This window comes from Myxocyprinus asiaticus, chromosome 20 (genome assembly GCF_019703515.2).
Source record: "Myxocyprinus asiaticus isolate MX2 ecotype Aquarium Trade chromosome 20, UBuf_Myxa_2, whole genome shotgun sequence".
Classification (NCBI taxonomy): Eukaryota; Metazoa; Chordata; class Actinopteri; order Cypriniformes; family Catostomidae; genus Myxocyprinus; species Myxocyprinus asiaticus.
Window position 1 is genome coordinate 31,222,890 of NC_059363.1, and position 19,733 is coordinate 31,242,622.

Below are 19,733 nucleotides of genomic sequence, written 5' to 3' on the forward strand. Positions count from 1 at the left end.
GTATGCCAGAAATGCAGGAAAGGTCCTTATGTGCAGTCCAGGGCATGAAGACCTGTGTATTCTTTTGTAATGTATTTTGTTGTGGTATCATGGTGCTTTGGAATTTAAAGGTAATATCATGGTACTGAATGATTCAACCTTCTCTCATAGAATGAACATTACGATAACAACATGTTTGCAAACTGACTTTTACGTGCCACTCCATCGCAGTTTTCTTGTGAAAATAACACTATAGGCATCACAACAACTGTTATTCAGAGAGCAGAGCGGCCGACAGGCCGATATAATGCCTATATATATCACACAATTTAATGTAAGGAATAATTGACGATGGACTGTTGAATTATTGAAAAATAATGCACACCCGAGGTGGTAATGCGGTCACGATGTGCAGCGGAGTCGTCAATTATTCCGCTTATACCATGGTTACCATAACTTAAGACATCGTTCAGGGTTTTATCTCAAGACATTTTCTGGTTTTCATCCCTAAAATGCTCTTGTGAGTGGAACTACTTTGTTCCACCACAAATTCAGCATCTTGCTTTGATACAGTCCGAGCCTTCGTTTGCTATTTCGAAAACATCACTTTAGAACTATCAATGGAGGATTGCGAGGCTTGCACTGTTTTATTGGAGCATTCACTGGAGTAACCAGGTTTTGTGTGTGTGTGTGTGTGTGTGTGTGTGTGTGTGTGTGTGTGTGTGTGTGTGTGTGTGTGTGTGTGTGTGTGTGTGAGAGAGTTTGTTTTTGAGTGATCGAAAGAGAGAAACTCAAACTGAGAGAGATCGGTTCTGGGATTACGTTTTTTTGTTGCAGCTCTCGTCAGGAGTAACATCACTTCAAAATCACCAAGATGTACAGTACTGTGCAAAAGTCTTAGGCACATAAGATGTTTCACAAAAGCATTTGTCTTAAGATGGTTATTTATATCTTCAGCTTTAGTGTGTCAATAGGAAATATAAATGTTAGACTCCCAAACATTACTTTTTCAAATAGAAAAGATTAGAGTAGAAGAACAGGGAGCCCTGCAACAGATGTCATGGCCCCCACAAAGCCCCCCCATTGTGTCAGTTTGAGATTACATAAAGAGACAGAAGCAATTGAGACAGCCTAAATAGATAGAAGAGCTGTGGTGAATTCTCCAAGGATCTTGGAACATCCTATCTGCCAACAACCAAGAAAAACTGTGTCTAGGTGTACCTAGGAGAATTGGTGCTGTTTTAAAGGCAAAGGTGGTCACACCGAATATTGATTTAGCTTTTTTATGTTTACTGGACTTTGTATGACATTATGTGATAAATGAAAACTATTTATGTCATTATTTTTGAAGACATCCTCACTATGCAAAATTTTTCACAAGTGCCTAGAACTTTTGCACAGTACTGTATGTTTATGCACTTCTCAGCAGCAGTGAGTGTCGCCATTTTTGTATATAGCTTCTCCGATGTAAACCTTAACAACTGTTTTCAACCCCACTGAGGTGCAGTGCACTGACATAATGGCTCTGTTTTTCGCTCGAGAGTAAGTGTGTGCTTAATGCGTAAAATGTATGTTTGTCCACGTGTGAGAGCTTAAGAGAGGGGGAGGGGAAGCGCGAGGGTGTTTCCCACAGATACAGTTGAAGTCAGAAGTTTAAATATACCTTAGCCAAATACATTTAAAGTCAGTTTTTCACTATTCCTGACATTTAATCGTAGAAAACATTCCCTGTCAGGTCAGTTAGGATCACTGCTTCATTTTAAGAATGTGAAATGTCAGAATAATAGTAGAGAGAATTAATTATTTCAGCTTTTATTTCTTTCATCACATTCCCAGTGGGTCAGAAGTTTACATACACTTTGTTAGTATTTAGTAGCATTGCCTTTAAATTGTTTAACTTGGGTCAAATGTTTTAGTAGCCTTCCACAAGCTTCTTACAATGAGTTGCTGGAATTTTGGCCCATTCCTCCAGACAGAACTGGTGTAACTGAATCAGGTTTGTTGGCCTCCTTGCTCGCACATGCTTCTTCAGTTCTGCCCACAAATGTTCTATTGGATTGAGGTCAGGGCTTTGTGATAGCCACTCCATTACCTTGACTTTATTGTCCTTAAGCCATTTTGCCTCAACTTTGGAGGTATGCTTGGTGTTATTGTCCATTTGGAAGACCCATTTGTGACCAAGCTTTAACTTCCTGGCTGATGTCTTGAGATTTTGCTTCAATATATCCACATAATTTTCCTTCCTCATGATGCCATCTATTTTGTGAAGTGCACCAGTCCCTCCTGCAGCAAAGCATCCTCACAACATGATGCTGCCACCACCATGCTTCACAGCTGGGATGGTGTTCTTCGGCTTGCAAGCCTCACCCTTTTTCCTCCAAACATAATGATGGTTATTATGGCCAAACCGTTACATTTTTGTTTCATCAGACCAAAGGACATTTCTCCAGTTTGAAGGTAGGCCTTAAAATACATCCACAGTACACCTCCAATTTAATACAATTAGCTAATTAGCCTGTCAGAAGCTAATTTGCTAATTGCCTAAAGGCTTGATGTCATTTTCTGGAATTTTCCAAGCTGCTTAAAGGCACAGTTAACTTAGTGTATGTAAACTTCTGACCCACTGGAATTGTGATACAGTCAATTAAAAGTGAAACAATCTGTCTGTAAACAATTGTTGGAAAAATTACTCGTGTCATGCACAAAGTAGATGTCCTAAATGACTTGCCAAAACTATAGTTTGCTAATATGAAATCTGTGGAGTACTTAAAAAATTAGTTTTAATGACTTCAACCTAAGTGTATGTAAAATTCTGTTTTCAACTGTATTTCAGATAATATAGAAACTGTTGTATTGATCAAGTGTATGTAGCTTTGAGACAGCTCAAGCCTTCGTAGCTAGTTCGAAAACATCACTTTGGAACTAGTAACGGAGGATCCGCTGCTTTTTGTCATTGGAGTAACAAGGTAGTGCGTGTGTGGGCGCGCGTAAGCATGTGTGTGAGCGTGTGTGAGCGTGTGTAAGTGCGGGTGAGATGAGGAGCGCAAAAGCACTTTTCAAATGAAATTGAAATAAATGTAGGATATTATAGACATTTTTTGACGTTCTTTTTTTTTTATTTTATTTTTTTTATTTGGAATGCCCAATTCCCAATGTGCTCTAAGTCCACGTGTCGGCGTAGTGACTCGCCTCAATCCGGGTGGCGGAGGACGAATCTCGGCTGCCTCCGTGTCTGAGACCGTCAATCCGCGCATCTTATCACGTGGCTTGTTGAGCACGGTACTGCCGAGATATAGCACGTGTGGAGGCTAGCACGTGCCCCACCGAGAGCGAACCACATTATAGCGATCACGAGGAGGTTACCCTGTGTGACTCTACCCTCCCTAGCAACCGGGCCAATTTGGTTGCTTAGGAGACCCTGCTGGAATCACTCAGCATGCCCTAGGATTCGAACTAGCGAATTCCAGGGGTGGTAGCCAGTGTCTTTACTTGTTTGATGTTCTTAACCGATTTACTTTAACCAATGTCTTTGTTTATATGGTTATTTTGCTGTGGTAGCATGTACGGTGTGTGTGTGTGTGTGTGTGTGTGTGTGTGTGTGTGTTTGTTTGTGTGTGTGTATGTGTGAGATGAGAGCGAAAGAGAGAGAGCCCAAGGATGCTTTTCAATCGAAATTGAAATAAATTTAGGATATTATAGATTTTGTTTTTCATTCTTATCCGTTGTACTTAACCAGTGTCTTTGTTTATATGATTATTTTGCTGTGGTAGCATGTGTGTGTGTGTGTGTGTGTGTGTGTGTGCGAGACGAGCGAAAAGAGAGAGAGAGAGAGAGAGAGAGAGAGAGAGAGAGAGCGAGAGAGCGAGCCAAAGGACGCTTTCCAATCGATACTGAAATAAATTTAGGATATTATAGTCTTGTTTGTCATTCTTTTCTGATGCCAATGTCTTTGTTTTAATTGGTTATTTTGTTGTGGTAGCCTGTACATCTCTTTGAAATAACTGAAATAATTTGGTGAAGTGATATGGAACCATTATGTGGTCAAGACCTGGAACTACTTCATAGCTGTGTGATTACTTGAAAAATAATTGCACACCTTAGAACGTCCGTCAACCAGTTAGAATCAAGCATTCAATAGACCCGTGGTATAAATAGTAAATAACATAACATAATAAAATTGCTAAAAAATTTAAAAAATATAATTTACCACTGTTTACTCAAAATTTCACACAAAACTTTAACTTTGTAAGAAATAATCTTTAAAAAATAAGATTGTATTTTAAAAGGTAGATAGCAGAAATTACAATTTGGTCTGTTCTCACCCAAAACCGATTGGATCGCTTCAGAAGACTGGAAATATATGAATTACCTTTATGTTGGCTTTGTGATATTTGGACCTTCAGAGTTCTGGTCACCATTCACTTGCATTATGTAGACCTACAGAGCTGAAATATTCTTCTAAAAATCTTCTGCTGAAGAAAGAAAGTAATATACATCTGGGATGGCATGAGGTGGTAAATGATGAGAGAATGTTCATTTTTGGGTGAACTATTTCTTTAAACAGTAAAATTAGGGCTGTAGAACTGCATATGCGGTATTTTTGGAGTTTTTGTCTGTACTGTTGCTTGCAGTGTTTTGAAGCTGGCTCTGTGGATTAGTTTTATTTTAAATCTGGTGCCTGTGTGGGTGTGAGTGTACAGAGCTATAGTCAGCATGTGGTTTGGTTGGCAGTAGAGTGAATATAGAACACTGGGTCACTGAGTAGAGACAGGAACAGGGCCACAGATTTGGTGAAATTGACATTCACAAGTATTAACACAGAGAGGCATGGACAATCTCTGAATGTGCAATCTAGCCTAAATCAGAATTAATCCATAAATTAATTAATAAATCCATTGGTGAACATGTGGGGTGACCTGGTCTGGTTAATTCAATATTGATCAGTTGTGGGTTTCTCCATTGCTTATACAGGAAAGGACCCCAAGGCAGGGCTCCAATATGGGTCACTGAAGCAATAGAGACCTTATTTGAAAGGGCCACCATGGCAGTTGATCAGCCCCTTTTGGCACCAGTACTCTCAACTCAAACAACCTTGACTATGAGTGATGTGCCATATGTTAAACTGATTAGTTTGCTAACAGGTTACAGGCTGAGCTCACAGTGAAATCAGAAACAGTAGGTTGACTTTACTTTAGGTGAACTGGTCTGTGCTTACCGAAATTCGAAACTGCCCAAGTGGCCAAAGCAGTAAGTATTGTTGGGCGTATGGGCACATGTGAGCTCCATATCCAGATGTAAAGTCCACAGAGAGGTGCCAAAAGCGGTTAGTGAAGCCAGTTGTTTTCAGCTATACAGGCTGTAATACAGTGTACCCCTCAACCCAAACCCCAAACCTAACCATCAGTGGATTTAAAATGTAATGTTGGAGGGAAAAGCGTATCCTCAGAATCATGCTCGTCACTGATTATGTGAACCGGATTACTTCCTGGTTTCAACGCGGGATCCAAACCCAGGTCTCTCACGTTGTTGATGCAAAAAATATTCAGTTATGTAAATAAGGGGAAAGCAGATGTTGTCATGAATATAAAATCTTTTTTTTTTTTCTCCCACCTTATCTTATCTCTCTTTCTGGGTCAGGCCAGAGAATATTATCTAAATCACAGGCAATGTTAGCTGTGAACAGGCAGCATGGGAAGGAGGTTGACGTCCTCCATAAGTCTCATAAGGTTTTCAGGCTCATGTGGATTACTATCGTACTCCTTTTACTTTTTATAGACAAGGACATGGTCAACTACAGTAGCACAGATTTCATCGGAGACAAACATTGGCCTTGGCTACTTATATTCTTCCTCTAATTTGAGCATTTACAACTTGAAGTCAGCCAATAGTGGATTTTGCTGATACCGATAACTAAGGTGGTGGAAGAGGCCGAAAACCAATGAATCGGCCAATAGTAAAAAAAAATAATAATTCAGGCTTTCCATACTGTGATGGGAACAGACATATGCTACAAGCGTCCAAAATAATCAATTCCAAAATGCAGTTTATTGTTCAAACCAAAATCCCAATTATATTTGCACCTTTAGGCATAGATTTCTGCCGTTGTTCCAAAAAGCAGCTATCGGTACCAATTAATCAGTAAAACTGATATATCGGTCTAACTCTACTTTTTTCTGCTATGCTTGTATCTAAAGCCAATGAACTCATGTGTGGCCCTTTGTATACTGTTTTGCTTATCAGTGTTTACAAGGTGAAAATTGTGGAGTTAGGTTGTGAGGACATTGTTTTTTTTTTTTTTTTTTTTTTTTTTTAAAGAGCTAAAAAAAAAAAGATGAAGTTTGATGAAATGAGTTATTTTATAAAATGTTAAATGAAGTAATGGTTTGTGATGTTTATAGAATGTTTTTGTTTTGTTTTTTGTCTCAGGAAGTGTGGGAAAACAGTTAAATTTTGCAACCTCTATATTGGTTTAATAGTCCAGAAACCTGATTCTCGTGTGACATACTCTTGAGTGTCCTCATTCCTGTATTTTTGAAAGCTTCGGTCTCTGAATGGAACACAATGGCACTGATTCTATTCATCTGATCTCGGGCTATTCTAGGTGTGTTTTATGTTTTCATAAGCTCATGTATGGTCACTTTGCTTTGACTTCCTATGAATCACTCCAAATATTTACTTCCATGTGGAATCCAAAATAATACCTTCACAATTGAGTCCAAACTCACTGACCCTCATCGTTTATTCCAGTGAATAATTACTGGAACTTTCTCGGCCTGAGAATCAGTTTGGTTTCTGGTAGCATCTCGTTGAACCGAGGAGAGTGTATTAATGAAGCTGAAAGTTCTCAGAGGGACAGAGAACTTTGGTGCTCCACATTAGTCAGTTGGGGAAGCATGATTGACAGTAGTGTGAATGTTCTTAGAGCTCTATCTCTGCTTTGATTAATAATGTTGGAGAAGGGTCCCACTGCTGCCCATCCCCATCAACTCCCACTACCAATGAATAGATAATAATCATGTGGTGACGCACTGACCCATAATGCTGAAGCCAGCAGGGAAGGGCACATACCAGTGTGCACCTCAGTGAAAACAGTCCCAGAGCCAAAGGTCTGAACAGCAGAGCTACAGCACAAACTTTACTGTCCTACTTTACAGTCAGGCATTGTTTCATGCAGAGGCAGAGGAAATGAGCTCAGGAAGTGTCAGGCCATAGATGAAACTTTCCAACATGTTTGACTAGTTGCAAAATGACTTAATGAAGGCAAATGCCGGACCATAATTTTTAAGGAATGTTCCTGTGGCGTAAAGGACGAGGGTGCTTGGGTTGTCCTCGTTGATGTGATGTTAAAGTGGAAAATGCTTTTTGAATGTACAAAGTCTCACTCTGCACAATGTACAAGGTGTAAAAAGTCAGCCAAACCAACACTACCAAATTTCCTTAGTATGAAATCAAAACATTGGCTCTTTTATTGCAGTGATTGGGATATTTATCACTAGTTTTATGTAGAGATCAACCAAAATTATTTTTTTTCATGACAGATTGCTTTTCTGTTGGATCATAAGAACCAATAAACTTAGATTTAAAAATGAAAAGTTATAGTTATGACTAAAACAATAAAAAAAAATTGGTGTTTGTACACAACCCTGGCTCTGGAAATGGGAAAATAAACAAATCCACACAACACTATTTTGTGTGCATGAATTTAGGGGGTGGAGCTTCTGAAGGAGCACTGAAGGGAGAGGTGTGTGTGTGTTTGGCTGTTGAGTTCAAATATCAACAGTCCTTCTCAGGAATCGCTTACTCCACTTTTAACTTGACATATTGTACTAAAAACACAGCGCTTGGCACTAGAGGCTCTGAAAACTAATGAGACGCAAAGCAAAAAGCACTCTTCACTAAAGCATCCGTCTCATGCACTTTATGTCTTCATGCTTTGCTTGTCTGTTGTCACAATATGTGTACTGTATATAATGTAGTGTTTTGAATTGTCTGAATATTTATTATAAATTATATTTATAATTATTTTAATTATATTCTAAATTACCTGTATTTGGAGTCCTTATGCAGAAAATATTGATATCGATTAATTGTGATTAATTCGATAATCAGCACATGTAATGAATTCGATTTGATATTTTTAAACGATTGATGGCCCTAAATTATATTATTATTATTATTATTATTATTATGATGATGATGATGATGATGATGATGATGATGATGTTGTCAAAGTTAAAGTTGTTAAAGGTTTTTCTTTAGAGAAAAGCTTTTATCGGTGTATCCGCTAGAACTGCTTATCAATAGACCTTTTTCACAGACTGTGATGATGCGTTTCCGCCTTATTTAGCAGCTTAAATCTAGCAAACGTTTTTGAGTATAAACTTATAACATTATTTTTTGTTGTGTAGGGCTTTACTGGTTGTTTAGGTCAGTGTTACTATCAGAAATAATTAATAATTATTTATTTAGTTATTAATTAATATTTAAATTAATTAATTGAATCTAACTCATTAAAACCTCATATGGGGCTCCAGTAAATGTAGTGCGCTACGTTTAGGAGCGGGTTTGCTTATTAGCAATAATTAATAATTATCAAAGATAATTATTAAAATCAATAGAACATTGATGAGAATCAGTGTTAGCTTTTTTAATCCTTTAAATCAACAATTATCAAAGATAATTATTAATTATTAAAATCAATAGAACATTGTTTTGAATCAATGTTAGCTTTTTTTAATCCTTTAAATCAACAATTATCAAAGATAATTATTAATTATTTAAATCAGTAGAACATTGATGAGAATCAGTGTTAGCTTTTTTTAATCCTTTAAATCAACAATTATCAAAGATAATCACCAATCATTAACATCAATGAAACATTAATTAAAATTAACACTAGCTTATTGATCATTCAAATTCAACAGCCATCAAAGATAATTATCAATTATCAAAAATCAATAGAATATTAATAAGGATTAACATTGACGGGGCACCACCCTGGAATCAGGGACTAATAACCAGATAGTAAAACAGTCTCAATATTAGATTGTTTTCTTAGGAAAATCGACATTTGAAGAATATCGATTTTCGGGAAAAAACACAATGAAGGAAGGCTTGAATCCGAGCACTGACATCCCGTCAGCATGACACAGACGTATGCAAAACAAATCAAAACACTTCTTTGTAATATAACAAAGTTTATTTATGCAGTAATATCAATTAATAATTAATACAATGCAGTCAATAAACTTCCGACTAACAACTACAAACTAAACAGTGATATGATTAGATATGGAAATCAAAATAATCCTATAACACATGAGGGTGTGTGTGTGTGTGTGTGTGTGTGTGTGTGGTTAGTACGAGAGAGAGAGAGAGAAAATTAAGTGACGGCCCCAAAGCTGATTTTGCGATCGTGGGAGAGAAAGCAGCTGTTAGTTTATCACTCAGAGATGCGGTGGACGGCTCATAAACCATCCTGCGGTCTTTGATTCTTTAATGGATAAACTCAGTTTGCCGTCTCACTCGCGATGGTGGAAATGCACAGCAGTCCAGTTTGGTTGTACCACAATACAGCAAATCAAATTTGTGATAATTAATACCCTGAGTATTAATAATGAGCGGACATGGTGGTCCGTAAACTGTACAAGCAAAAACCTTGAAACACAAGAATAACGCACTATAATATTCTAGCTCTGCCCAGACGTAAACCTCTTACTTGAATCGCATGAGGATGCAGGTGGAATGTGTGTTCATCCGTCCTTTAACTCAGACTCGGTTCCTTGAGGCTCGGGTGATGACAGGAGGCAGTTTCCTCGCTCTGTCGGCAGGCGGTACGGCTGCTGATACTCGGCAGGCTGGCGGAGAAATCAGAAACGTCGACTTGATTGAAGATGGAAGAGAAATCTTTTCTCTCTTCACTTCTGCAGGCAAACAGATGAAGATGCGGATTGCTTGGCGGTCTCCTTCAGATCCGTTAGAGTGTTCGGTTGAACACAAAGTAATCTCAACTCATCCAGCGAGATGGAGATTGTATGGCCACAGTTTCAAGTCGGACGTTACTTCCTTGTGCCACGAGACTACACCTGAGAGCAGCGATGAGCTGCGTCTATACAGGGCGAACAAAGTTGCTGGAAGCAATCCCGGAAACATTTCAGATGTATTTCTACTCTTGATGATGTCATGGTTGAGGTGCGTTCTGTCGTGTGCCTCATCCAATAGGAGTTGAGTGTTCGATCCTTTAGTGAGCAAGGCTTCATGGGATTTGTAGTCTGTTTTGGACTCCCTTTGTTTGATTTTGGTGCGGTTTTTATCAGTATAATTTACGACTTGGTATGTGGGAGCTGAGTTAGGTTTTATGACTGTGTTAGGCCTGCCTTTGTCTTCTGTCTGAATACATGAGGCCCAACAGTTGTATTACCCTGGAATTAGTTTTAAAAAACAAATTACTACAGCTGCGAGGGGTTTTCTATTACAACTGCTGAGAGAGTAACTGTAAATTTGGCATCTTCTCCCATCTGACTGTCTTAATCCACCACTCTCTATTTTTTTCCTCTTCGAGAAAGCCATTCAAACATAAAAGTGTTTTTTTTTTTTTTTTTTTTTTTTTTTTTGCTCTTGGAGCAAATGGGTAAGTGAAAATAATAATTACCGTGATCTCCGATTCACTCCCATTCACCGCTGTCGAAGTTTACCCTGCAAACCTTTACTTCTGCATTCCAAAACCCAGAGTGTGAATAAGGTCTATTAAGTCTAAAAGTGTGAATATCATAAAGTTAAATATCTGTTATCTCTAGTTTTATGGAATTTGAGTGTTTCGTAATGAGTTTGTTTTCAATGGGCCTTTGCAGAGAAGCATTGAGAATATTCCTTCAACAAACATTTCACCATCACTGTGATATGGATACATGCCCATTAACAATTTACTCCTACAAGCAGGTCATTTACAGTAATGAAGCAATTCAGGTGCAGGTCAGTCTTTTAATTATTATATTCTATGATAAAAGATCACTCTCTAACTTTGGTGATATTTCATTTACAGCGCTGCCCTATTTTGTTGTCATTTCAAAATGGATTCTGCAATCATTATCCATCTGAAATGGTGAAGTCACCTTATGTTCAGGCCAGTCCTGCCAGGCAAGAAGTGTTAACTGATCCTTCATCACTTCTTCCATCCTCAGCTGTTAGCAGAAACCTGATACAAACGCTACCAAGAAAGCTGCCTCATCTTTCATATGACTCTGGATCTAGTAATTAGTCTGCTTGAAATTAGCAAAACTGATCAGGTTAAGAGGCAATTAAAGAATAGGGCGTTTATTCAGAGAACGCTTAATGTGACACTACGCACCCCATCATGGTGCAGCTGTCGAATTCAGACAGTGTAATGAGTTTTCCCCCTCTCATGTTGAAACGTGCACTTTTAAGTAATTATACCCTCCAGACTGGCTGTCTGTCAAAAACACTGAGGTTTCTTACTTGAGTTGCTTGAGTTCAATTGTGCATAGTTATCTCAAGTTTTACATTAGTGGTCCTGAAGGCACAACAAGATTACTCAGGTGAATTAAAGGGTTGCCTTGTGTAGTGTAAAGAAGTAAACATTAGTGGTTAAGTTTTTAAACCCATTCACTTATACCCATGCTGATTGCAGGTGTAGTGCTTATATAAATGGCCAGCCTGATCGCATTAATATACGTAGCTATTTGTAGGTTAATATTTGTAACATTTAAACTTGCATATTTGTACGTACACTTTAGACACTAAAACGTACAATATGGATGTTTGAAAGCATCTAAAACTTAAACATTTTTACGTATTTACAGCTTTAGAAACGTAAAATATTGACGAATCCGTTACAACTATATTTGAATGGACGAATCGATTATAAATATATTTGAACATTTTTACTGTTTTGTAGATATTTTAGATCTCTTAACCCTACCCCAACCTCTAAACATATTTCAACAATATAAAAACATGTAACAAGTAGATTAATGTACAGTAGCAATACTTTTTGTTACAGTATATTAATTTATATATATTTTACAGCCGCTAATCCCACACCGACTCCTAAACCTAACCAGATCCATTTATTAAACAAATAAAACATAACAGGCAGATCAATTTAATCACTATAATTTATTCCGAAAAATGGCAAAATTCAGTACAAATGTAGTCCAAAGGGCGACGCGCTGCATCAGATGTGCTCCCTGATGGCATACAATAGCATTGTGTGAGGTGGTGAGTAGAATTTAAATTATTAATCGCTGTAAATCTTCTCCTGATGCACTTCATAACGGCGCTGTCATATCTCATTCAAACATGTACATCTCGGTATACGGCATGTCGCAAACGGCCATGAGACACTTGAGAGCCAATGAGCATTTGACATCACTGCCGTAAAACCGCTGGTCGTAATGCTTGAGGTGGTAATTTTTGAATTTTGAAAACGAAACCAACACATGTTGACGGTTACAGCGGGCGCGACGTCACTGCAGCAGAGATCGCTGAAGACGGAGATCGCTGAATAAAAGGCTTGAATTTGGGTCTGTTCTTCACAGAAAGCAGTCTGAAGATTTGGATTATAGCCAACAAATTTATGGATTAATTCTATTATTGTTTTATGCTGCTTTTTGTGGTTTATTTAGTTTTTTGGCATATTCTGAAAACTCCTTTTGTGTCCCATGGCAAACAAAAATAAAGTGAAATGCTTAAATATTTAAACGATTACAGAGTTTTTTTTCATTTTAATATTTTAAAGTGTAGTCCTGGTTAAAGTGATATAATCTTTAAAACGTTGTATAGGGCAGCAGAAATCACACAAAACTGAATGAAACCATTCAAATATAATATTATGATGTCAACTGCATTAAGTAAATGTGATAACTAATCTTATTGATTATAAATTAAATGTAATTCTATGAATTACTCAATATTAATCAATTAAAACTGTACACGTAAACATTTGTACATTACTATAGGTGTTAATATGTAAAATGATGATGTTAAGATGCTGTCAAAACGTCAGTATTGTATGTTTCATGGGGCCTGGGTAGCTCAGCAAGTAAAGATGCGGACTACCACAACTGAAGTCGCAAGTTCAAATCCAGGGCGTGCTGAGTGACTCCAGTCAGGCTTCCTAAGCAACTAATTGGCCCGGTTGCTAGGGTGGGTAGAGTCACATTGTGTTAACCTCCTCGTGGTCGCTATAATGTAGTTGTATAACGTGGTGAGTTGTGCGTGGATGCCGCGGAGAATAAAATGAGCCTCCACACGCGCTTGGTCTCCGCGGTAATGCGCTCAACAAGCAACGTGATAAGATGCGCGGATTGACGGTCTCAGACGCGGAGGCAACTGAGATTCGTCCTCCGCCACCCGGATTGAGGACGGATATCAAGAAGTTTGGATATGTTACTTTTGTTGGTAGCAGCTTTTGAAGAATTCGAAGAATGTGTGAGAAGGACCACAGTAAAGAATGGAATGCTCACAGGCCTCTGTTTTGACAAAGGCAGTGTGGTCTGACCTGGCCTTAGCTGGGGCGACTCTATTATACTGGATGAGAGTTTGTGGGTCTCTGCACACAAAGACCTCCTCGAGGAGTCATTCCTCTAATATGGAGATGAAGTTGTCTGCAGGAAGTCTGGGCTTGATGATGTCATATGGGACTGCACACTTTCTCATTAGCCGTGTAGCCATGCACCTGGTGAGAAGGTGTATTTGCACATCTGTCTACATAGCTTCAGTTGTTCTTCACATTTATTTACACATTATTATTCTCACATTAAAGTCGACATGAAATCAAAATTGACCATATTTACTTGATGTTGCTTGTCTTATTGTAAACTATTCATCTGTGGACAGTGTTCCAAAGAGAAAAATGGTTGTCTTCATAATCTTTCATCAAAATGTATCCCGTTCCACTTTTTAAATGACTTTTCTTTTGGGCTGTTGTCATATATACAGCATATCTGTCATATAGAAATAACTTTTCAATATCCAATCAATTTACATCATTTAAACACAAGTCTCACCCTACACTATTTTTTCATTGGATATCCTGTTTTGATATCTGATTTTACAGAAGTAAAAGGGGCTGTGAATGCTGTTTCATGTTGACTTTAAAGGTGCACTCTGTAAGATTTTATGCATGTCGTCTCGTCCTGGACTTACATTGACTCCTAGGGCGTGGATGCAGCATCAATCAAATGCTATAGTTTTCAGTTATGGATGCCAGTGTTGAAATTCTCTATTCACAGACAGCCATGATTAATTTATCCATGAGCTAAAGTGTCCAATAAGTGAAATTAAGGGCGTAGTATTAGGCTGGTCATGTGATTCTAACACGGCAGCCCCCATGAGGGGGACCCTATCCATGTAAAATAAAACAGCTTTTATAAGGTAACTGATATGTCTGGAGTCTTCATCTTATGCGAGTCATCGTGATTATTTATGGATGTTTCAAAATTGCAATTAATTTCTTTAGGAGTAAATGTTTTTTAATGAGGAAAAAATTACTCTGTGTACCTTTTTAAGCTTTGTTGAATAATTAAAAGCTAATTGGCCATTCAAAGAACAATTCTAAAAATAGTTTCATGTTGGCTGCACAGAAACAATAAATCAGCTAAGTAATTCCACTATTGATGTCAGAGCTCTTATCAAAGTGTGTTTTGGAATGAAGGGGTTTGGCCAATTGGACCTGTTTGGTCTTGTCTTTTGTGTACTTTGCTGAGCTTTGTTGCCCTGGAGGCCATTGTGCCTGAAGTCAAGTCCATTGTCACAAGGGAACATTCATAAACATGTGCACTCGCTTGATTGAGGACATATCTTGATTTATGTCCTCAGTTTAGAATTCTTTTTTTTTTTTTTTTTTTTTTTCATCTTTTTTAATATTTCCTGTCCTACCTCATATATCTCCTGTATCCTAAAATTTGATGGTCCCCACCCAGTCATGCCTTGTCTGGAACTGCTAATGTTTCCTATTTCCAGTTAGATTTCCTGCTTGTCTGTTTGTAAGTAGGAGTTTCCTGTTCCCACGTTAATGCTGACCCTATATTAGGTCCTCGCCCCTAATATTGATGCCTTACCATCAGCATTTTGAGTCTGATGGCTCCTCGATATGTGATTTTATCGCCACAGTCCTACTAAATTCTACTTAAATCTAGTAGAGTCTAGTACTAAAGTCTATGTCTTTATTATTTTTCTTTTCAGGAGCATCTTCAGCAGCTCATCCTCATGAATCTGCCCAATGTGCTGGCCATTGCCAAGGATCCACTATCAGGTACTGCCCATTCAGATATCATTTAAATAAGTAATTTTCATTGCACTTTCCAGCATTGTCCTTTTATTTCCATGAGGATCAGTTGAGGGATCTTCAGCATAGTCACCATAAATCATCATCTTCCATCATACCCCAAAGCAAAACGTACACCCTACTGAACAAACCTCCTCATTCATCCCCTCACACACAGCCCAAACTTCATAAACACCATTTCACCTTCTGATATGGGGAGTGTGGACAGGCCTCTGGCTCTCTGGGGAAGAAAACACGTGTTGTGGGCCTTTTAATGGCTGGAGCAAGAGGAAAAGGCCAGAGGCAACTTCTTGGGACCAAACCCAAGCTGAGCGATGATTATGGAGCCTGCTGTTGACAGAATTTGTAGGGTAGAGAAGGACATACAGCTGTGATAAAGTCAGAGAGTTTGAAGTGCATTATCAGCTGCTGACATGTTAGATGAAGTGTGGGAACTTGTACATGGTTTGTTATCTTATAGTTTAAATTAGAGGTTGACTGATTTTTCCGAAACTGATAACTAAGGTGGTGGAAAAGGCGGGTAACTGATTAATCGGCTGATAGTTTTTAAAATCGATTTATAGAATGTAAAAAAATAATTCTTAGACTTTCCTTACTATGACATAGACATACTAAGACATGGACACTATTTATCCAAAATGAAAAATATCCCAGATGCAGCATGCTGTTCAACCAAAATCCCAATAATAACCAGAAAAAATACGATTTAGTGCATAATGTGGGACTTTAAACTAGAAGCAAGCCCAAAACACACTGGGGACTCTTATTTTGAAATGACCATGACTGGGTAAAGATGTTGATTTTCCCATGCATCGTGATCTTCATTTGAACAATATCAATTCATAAATCCCAAGATCAATCTTTTATTTTATGCGCAAACCTTTACTACAATGAGAGGAAATCACTCACAACCAAATTTTGCGCCATGCGACTAAAATGTCTGTGATGTCTATATATATATATATATAATGTATGTGTGCGTGCGCGTGTGTGTGCGTGTGTATATATACAGTTGTGCCCAGAAGTTTGCATACCCTGGCAGAAATTGTGAAATTTTGGCATTGATTTTGAAAATATGACTGATCATGCAAAAAAAACCTTTTATTTAAGGATAGTGATCATATGAAGCCATTTATTATCACATAGTTGTTTGGCTCCTTTTTAAATCATAATGATAACAGAAATCACCCAAATGGCCCTGATCAAAATTTACATACCCTTGAATGTTTGGCCTTGTTACAGACACACAAGGTGACACACACAGGTTTAAATGGCAATTAAAGGTTAATTTCCCACACCTGTGGCTTTTTAAATTGCAATTAGTGTCTGTGTATAAATAGTCAATGAGTTTGTTAGCTCTCACGTGGATGCACTGAGCAGGCTAGATACTGAGTCATGGGGAGCAGAAAAGAACTGTCAAAAGACCTGCGTAACAAGGTAATGGAATTTATAAAGCTGGAAAAGGATATAAAAAGATATCCAAAGCCTTGAAAATGCCAGTAAGTACTGTTCGATCACTTATTAAGAAGTGGAAAATTTGGGGATCTCTTGATACCAAGCCAAGGTCAGGTAGACCAAGAAAGATTTCAGCCACAACTGCCAGAAGAATTGTTTGGGATACAAAGAAAAACCCACAAGTAACCTCAGGAGAAATACAGGCTGCTCTGGAAAAAGATTGTGTGGTTGTTATAAGGAGCACAATACGACGATACTTGAACAAAAATGAGCTGCATGTTCGAGTTGCCAGAAAGAAGCCAATGCCACAGAAAAGCCCAGTTACAATATGCCCGACAACACCTTAACACACCTCACAGCTTCTGGCACACTGTAATTTGGAGTGACGAGACCAAAATAGAGCTTTATGGTCACAACCATAAGCGCTACGTTTGGAGAGGGGTCAGCAAGTATTGTGCTCCTTGAAACAAGCACACTGTCTTTTTCCAGAGCGGCCTGTATTTCTCCTGAGGTTACCTGTGGTTTTATTTCTTTGTATCTCGAACAATTCTTCTGGCAGTTGTGGCTGAATTATTTCTTGGCTGAAATAAACTACCAGTCAAAAGTTTTGAAACACTTGACTGAAATGTTTCTCATGATCTTAAAAATCGTTTGATCTGAAGGCATATGCTTAAATTTTGTAGACAAAAATATAATTGTGCCACCATATTAATTTATTTCATTATAAAACTAAAATGTAATTAAAAAAATTTTTTTTTTGAAATTGATGACTTGGACCAAATAATAAAGAAAAGCAGCCAATAAGTGCCCAACATAGACGGGAACTCCTTCAACACTGTTTAAAAAGCATCCCAGGGTGATACCTCAAGAAGTTGGTTGAGAAAATGTCTGCAAATTCTAGGCAAAGGGTGACTACTTTGAAGATGCTAAAATATAACACAGTTTTGATTTATTTTGGATTTTGTTTAGTCACAACATAATTCCCATAGTTCCATTTATGTTATTCCATAGTTTTGGTAACTTTACTGTTATTCTAAAATGTGAAGAAATTTTTTTTTTTTATAAAGAACGAGTAAGTGTTTCAAAACTTTTGACCGGTTGTGTGTGTGTGTGTGTATGTATGTATGTGTGTGTGTGTGTGTGTGTGTGTGTGTGTGTGTGTATATATATATATATATATATATATATATATCACACACACACACACACACACACACACACACACATACATACACACATATATACATACACTGGTGGCCAAAATTTTAAATGTATAGATTTTGCTGTTTCGGAAGGAAATTGGTACTTTAATTCGCCAAAGTGGCATTCAACTGATCACAAAGTATAGTCAGGACATTACTGATGTAAAAAACAGCACCATCACTATTTGAAAAAAGTCATTTTTAATCAAATCTAGACAGGCCCCATTTCCAGCAGCAATCACTCCAACACCTTATTCTTGAGTAATCATGATAAATTGATCATTTGGTACTAGAAAATCACTTGCCATTATATCGAACACAGCTGAAAGCTATTTGGTTTGTTAAATGAAGCTTAACATTGTCTTTGCGTTTGTTTTTGAGTTGCCACAGTATGCAATAGACTGGCATGTCTTGAGGTCAATATTAGGTCAAAAATGGCAAAAAAGAAACTTTCTCTAGAAACTTTCATACAAAGGTGTACATTACAGTTTTCAAAGACAAAGGACAACTGGCTCTAACAAGGACAGAAAGAGATGTGGAAGGCCAGATGTACAACTAAACAAGAGGATAAGTACATCAGAGTCTCTAGTTTGAGAAATAGACACCTCACATGTCCTCAGCTGACAGCTTCATTGAACTCTACCCGCTCAACACCAGTTTCATGTACAACAGTAAAGAGAAGACTCAGGGGTGCAGGCCTTATGGGAAGAACTGCAAAGAAAAAGCCGCTTTTGAAACAAAAACAAAAAGAAAAGGTTAGAGTGGGCAAAGAAACACAGATAATGGTAAAGAGTGTTATGGATCTTAACCCCATTGAGCTTTTGTGGGATCAGCTAGACTGTAAGGTGCGTGAGAAGTGCCCGACAAGACAGCCACATCTATGGCAAGTGCTACAGGAAGCGTGGGGTGAAATGTCACCTGAGTATCTGGACAAACTGGCAGCTAGATTGCCAAGGATCTGCAAAGCTGTCATTTCTGCATGTGGAGGATTTTTTGATGAGAACTCCTTGAAGTAGTTTAAGAAGTTAAGAAGTTTTCAAATTGTAATAGTGATTTTTCATGTTATTAATGTCCTGACTATTCATTGTGATCAGTTGAATGCCACTTTGTTGAATAAAAGTACCTATTTCTTTCCATAAGAGCAAAATCTGTACATTATTCCAAACTTTTGGCCGACTGTGTGTGTGTGTGTGTGTGTGTGTGTGTGTGTGTGTGTGTGTGTGTGTGTGTGTGTGTGTGTGTATATATATGTTGTTGCTCTGTTTGTTTGAGCGTCCTGGCCAGCCTGACACAGCAACATTGGCATGAGCTTGGGGTGGGACTATCTGTTTGTTTGCCCAATGGAAGACAGAGAGTTGTTATCAGAAATCGCCTACTGTGACTGTATGTACTGCATTTGATGAAGGACACACTTCTTGGCCGGTAAAATAGTACATTCTTTTAGGTATGCATGCGGGTATTATGAATAGATTTTGGACTTACTTCATCCAGGGACGTAGGTATTGACCTATGACCCGAATATATGACGAAATAACAACAACCGCGAAATAAATCTACTCAGGTTTTGTTAAACAGGCACCATTTAAGCACAAGGAACAACATTCTTAGTGTATATATAGCACTTAGAATTTAAAAGAGCCGTCCGACTTTTAGTTCACAGACATTCTTTTAAATCCAGCGTATTGAATGTGACTCCTCCTCAGCTTCCGAGGAATTATTGCCAGAAATGGTAAGTCACCAGGCAATTTCTCACTTACTGTTTTATGAATACTGAGGATTCGGACATACTT

The 19,733-nt window shown here is 38.0% G+C and overlaps 1 protein-coding gene across 2 annotated transcripts in view; it reads left to right on the plus strand.

The window, feature by feature from the left end:
* Window positions 1-19,733, plus strand: part of LOC127411293 (protein Daple-like) — a 106,129-nt gene that overhangs the window by 23,554 nt on the left and 62,842 nt on the right. For both annotated transcript variants that reach the window (XM_051646766.1, XM_051646767.1), the window contains exon 4: window positions 15,184-15,253. In XM_051646766.1, coding sequence (XP_051502726.1) covers window positions 15,184-15,253 — 70 coding nt within the window. The remainder of the gene's footprint in view (window positions 1-15,183; window positions 15,254-19,733) is intronic.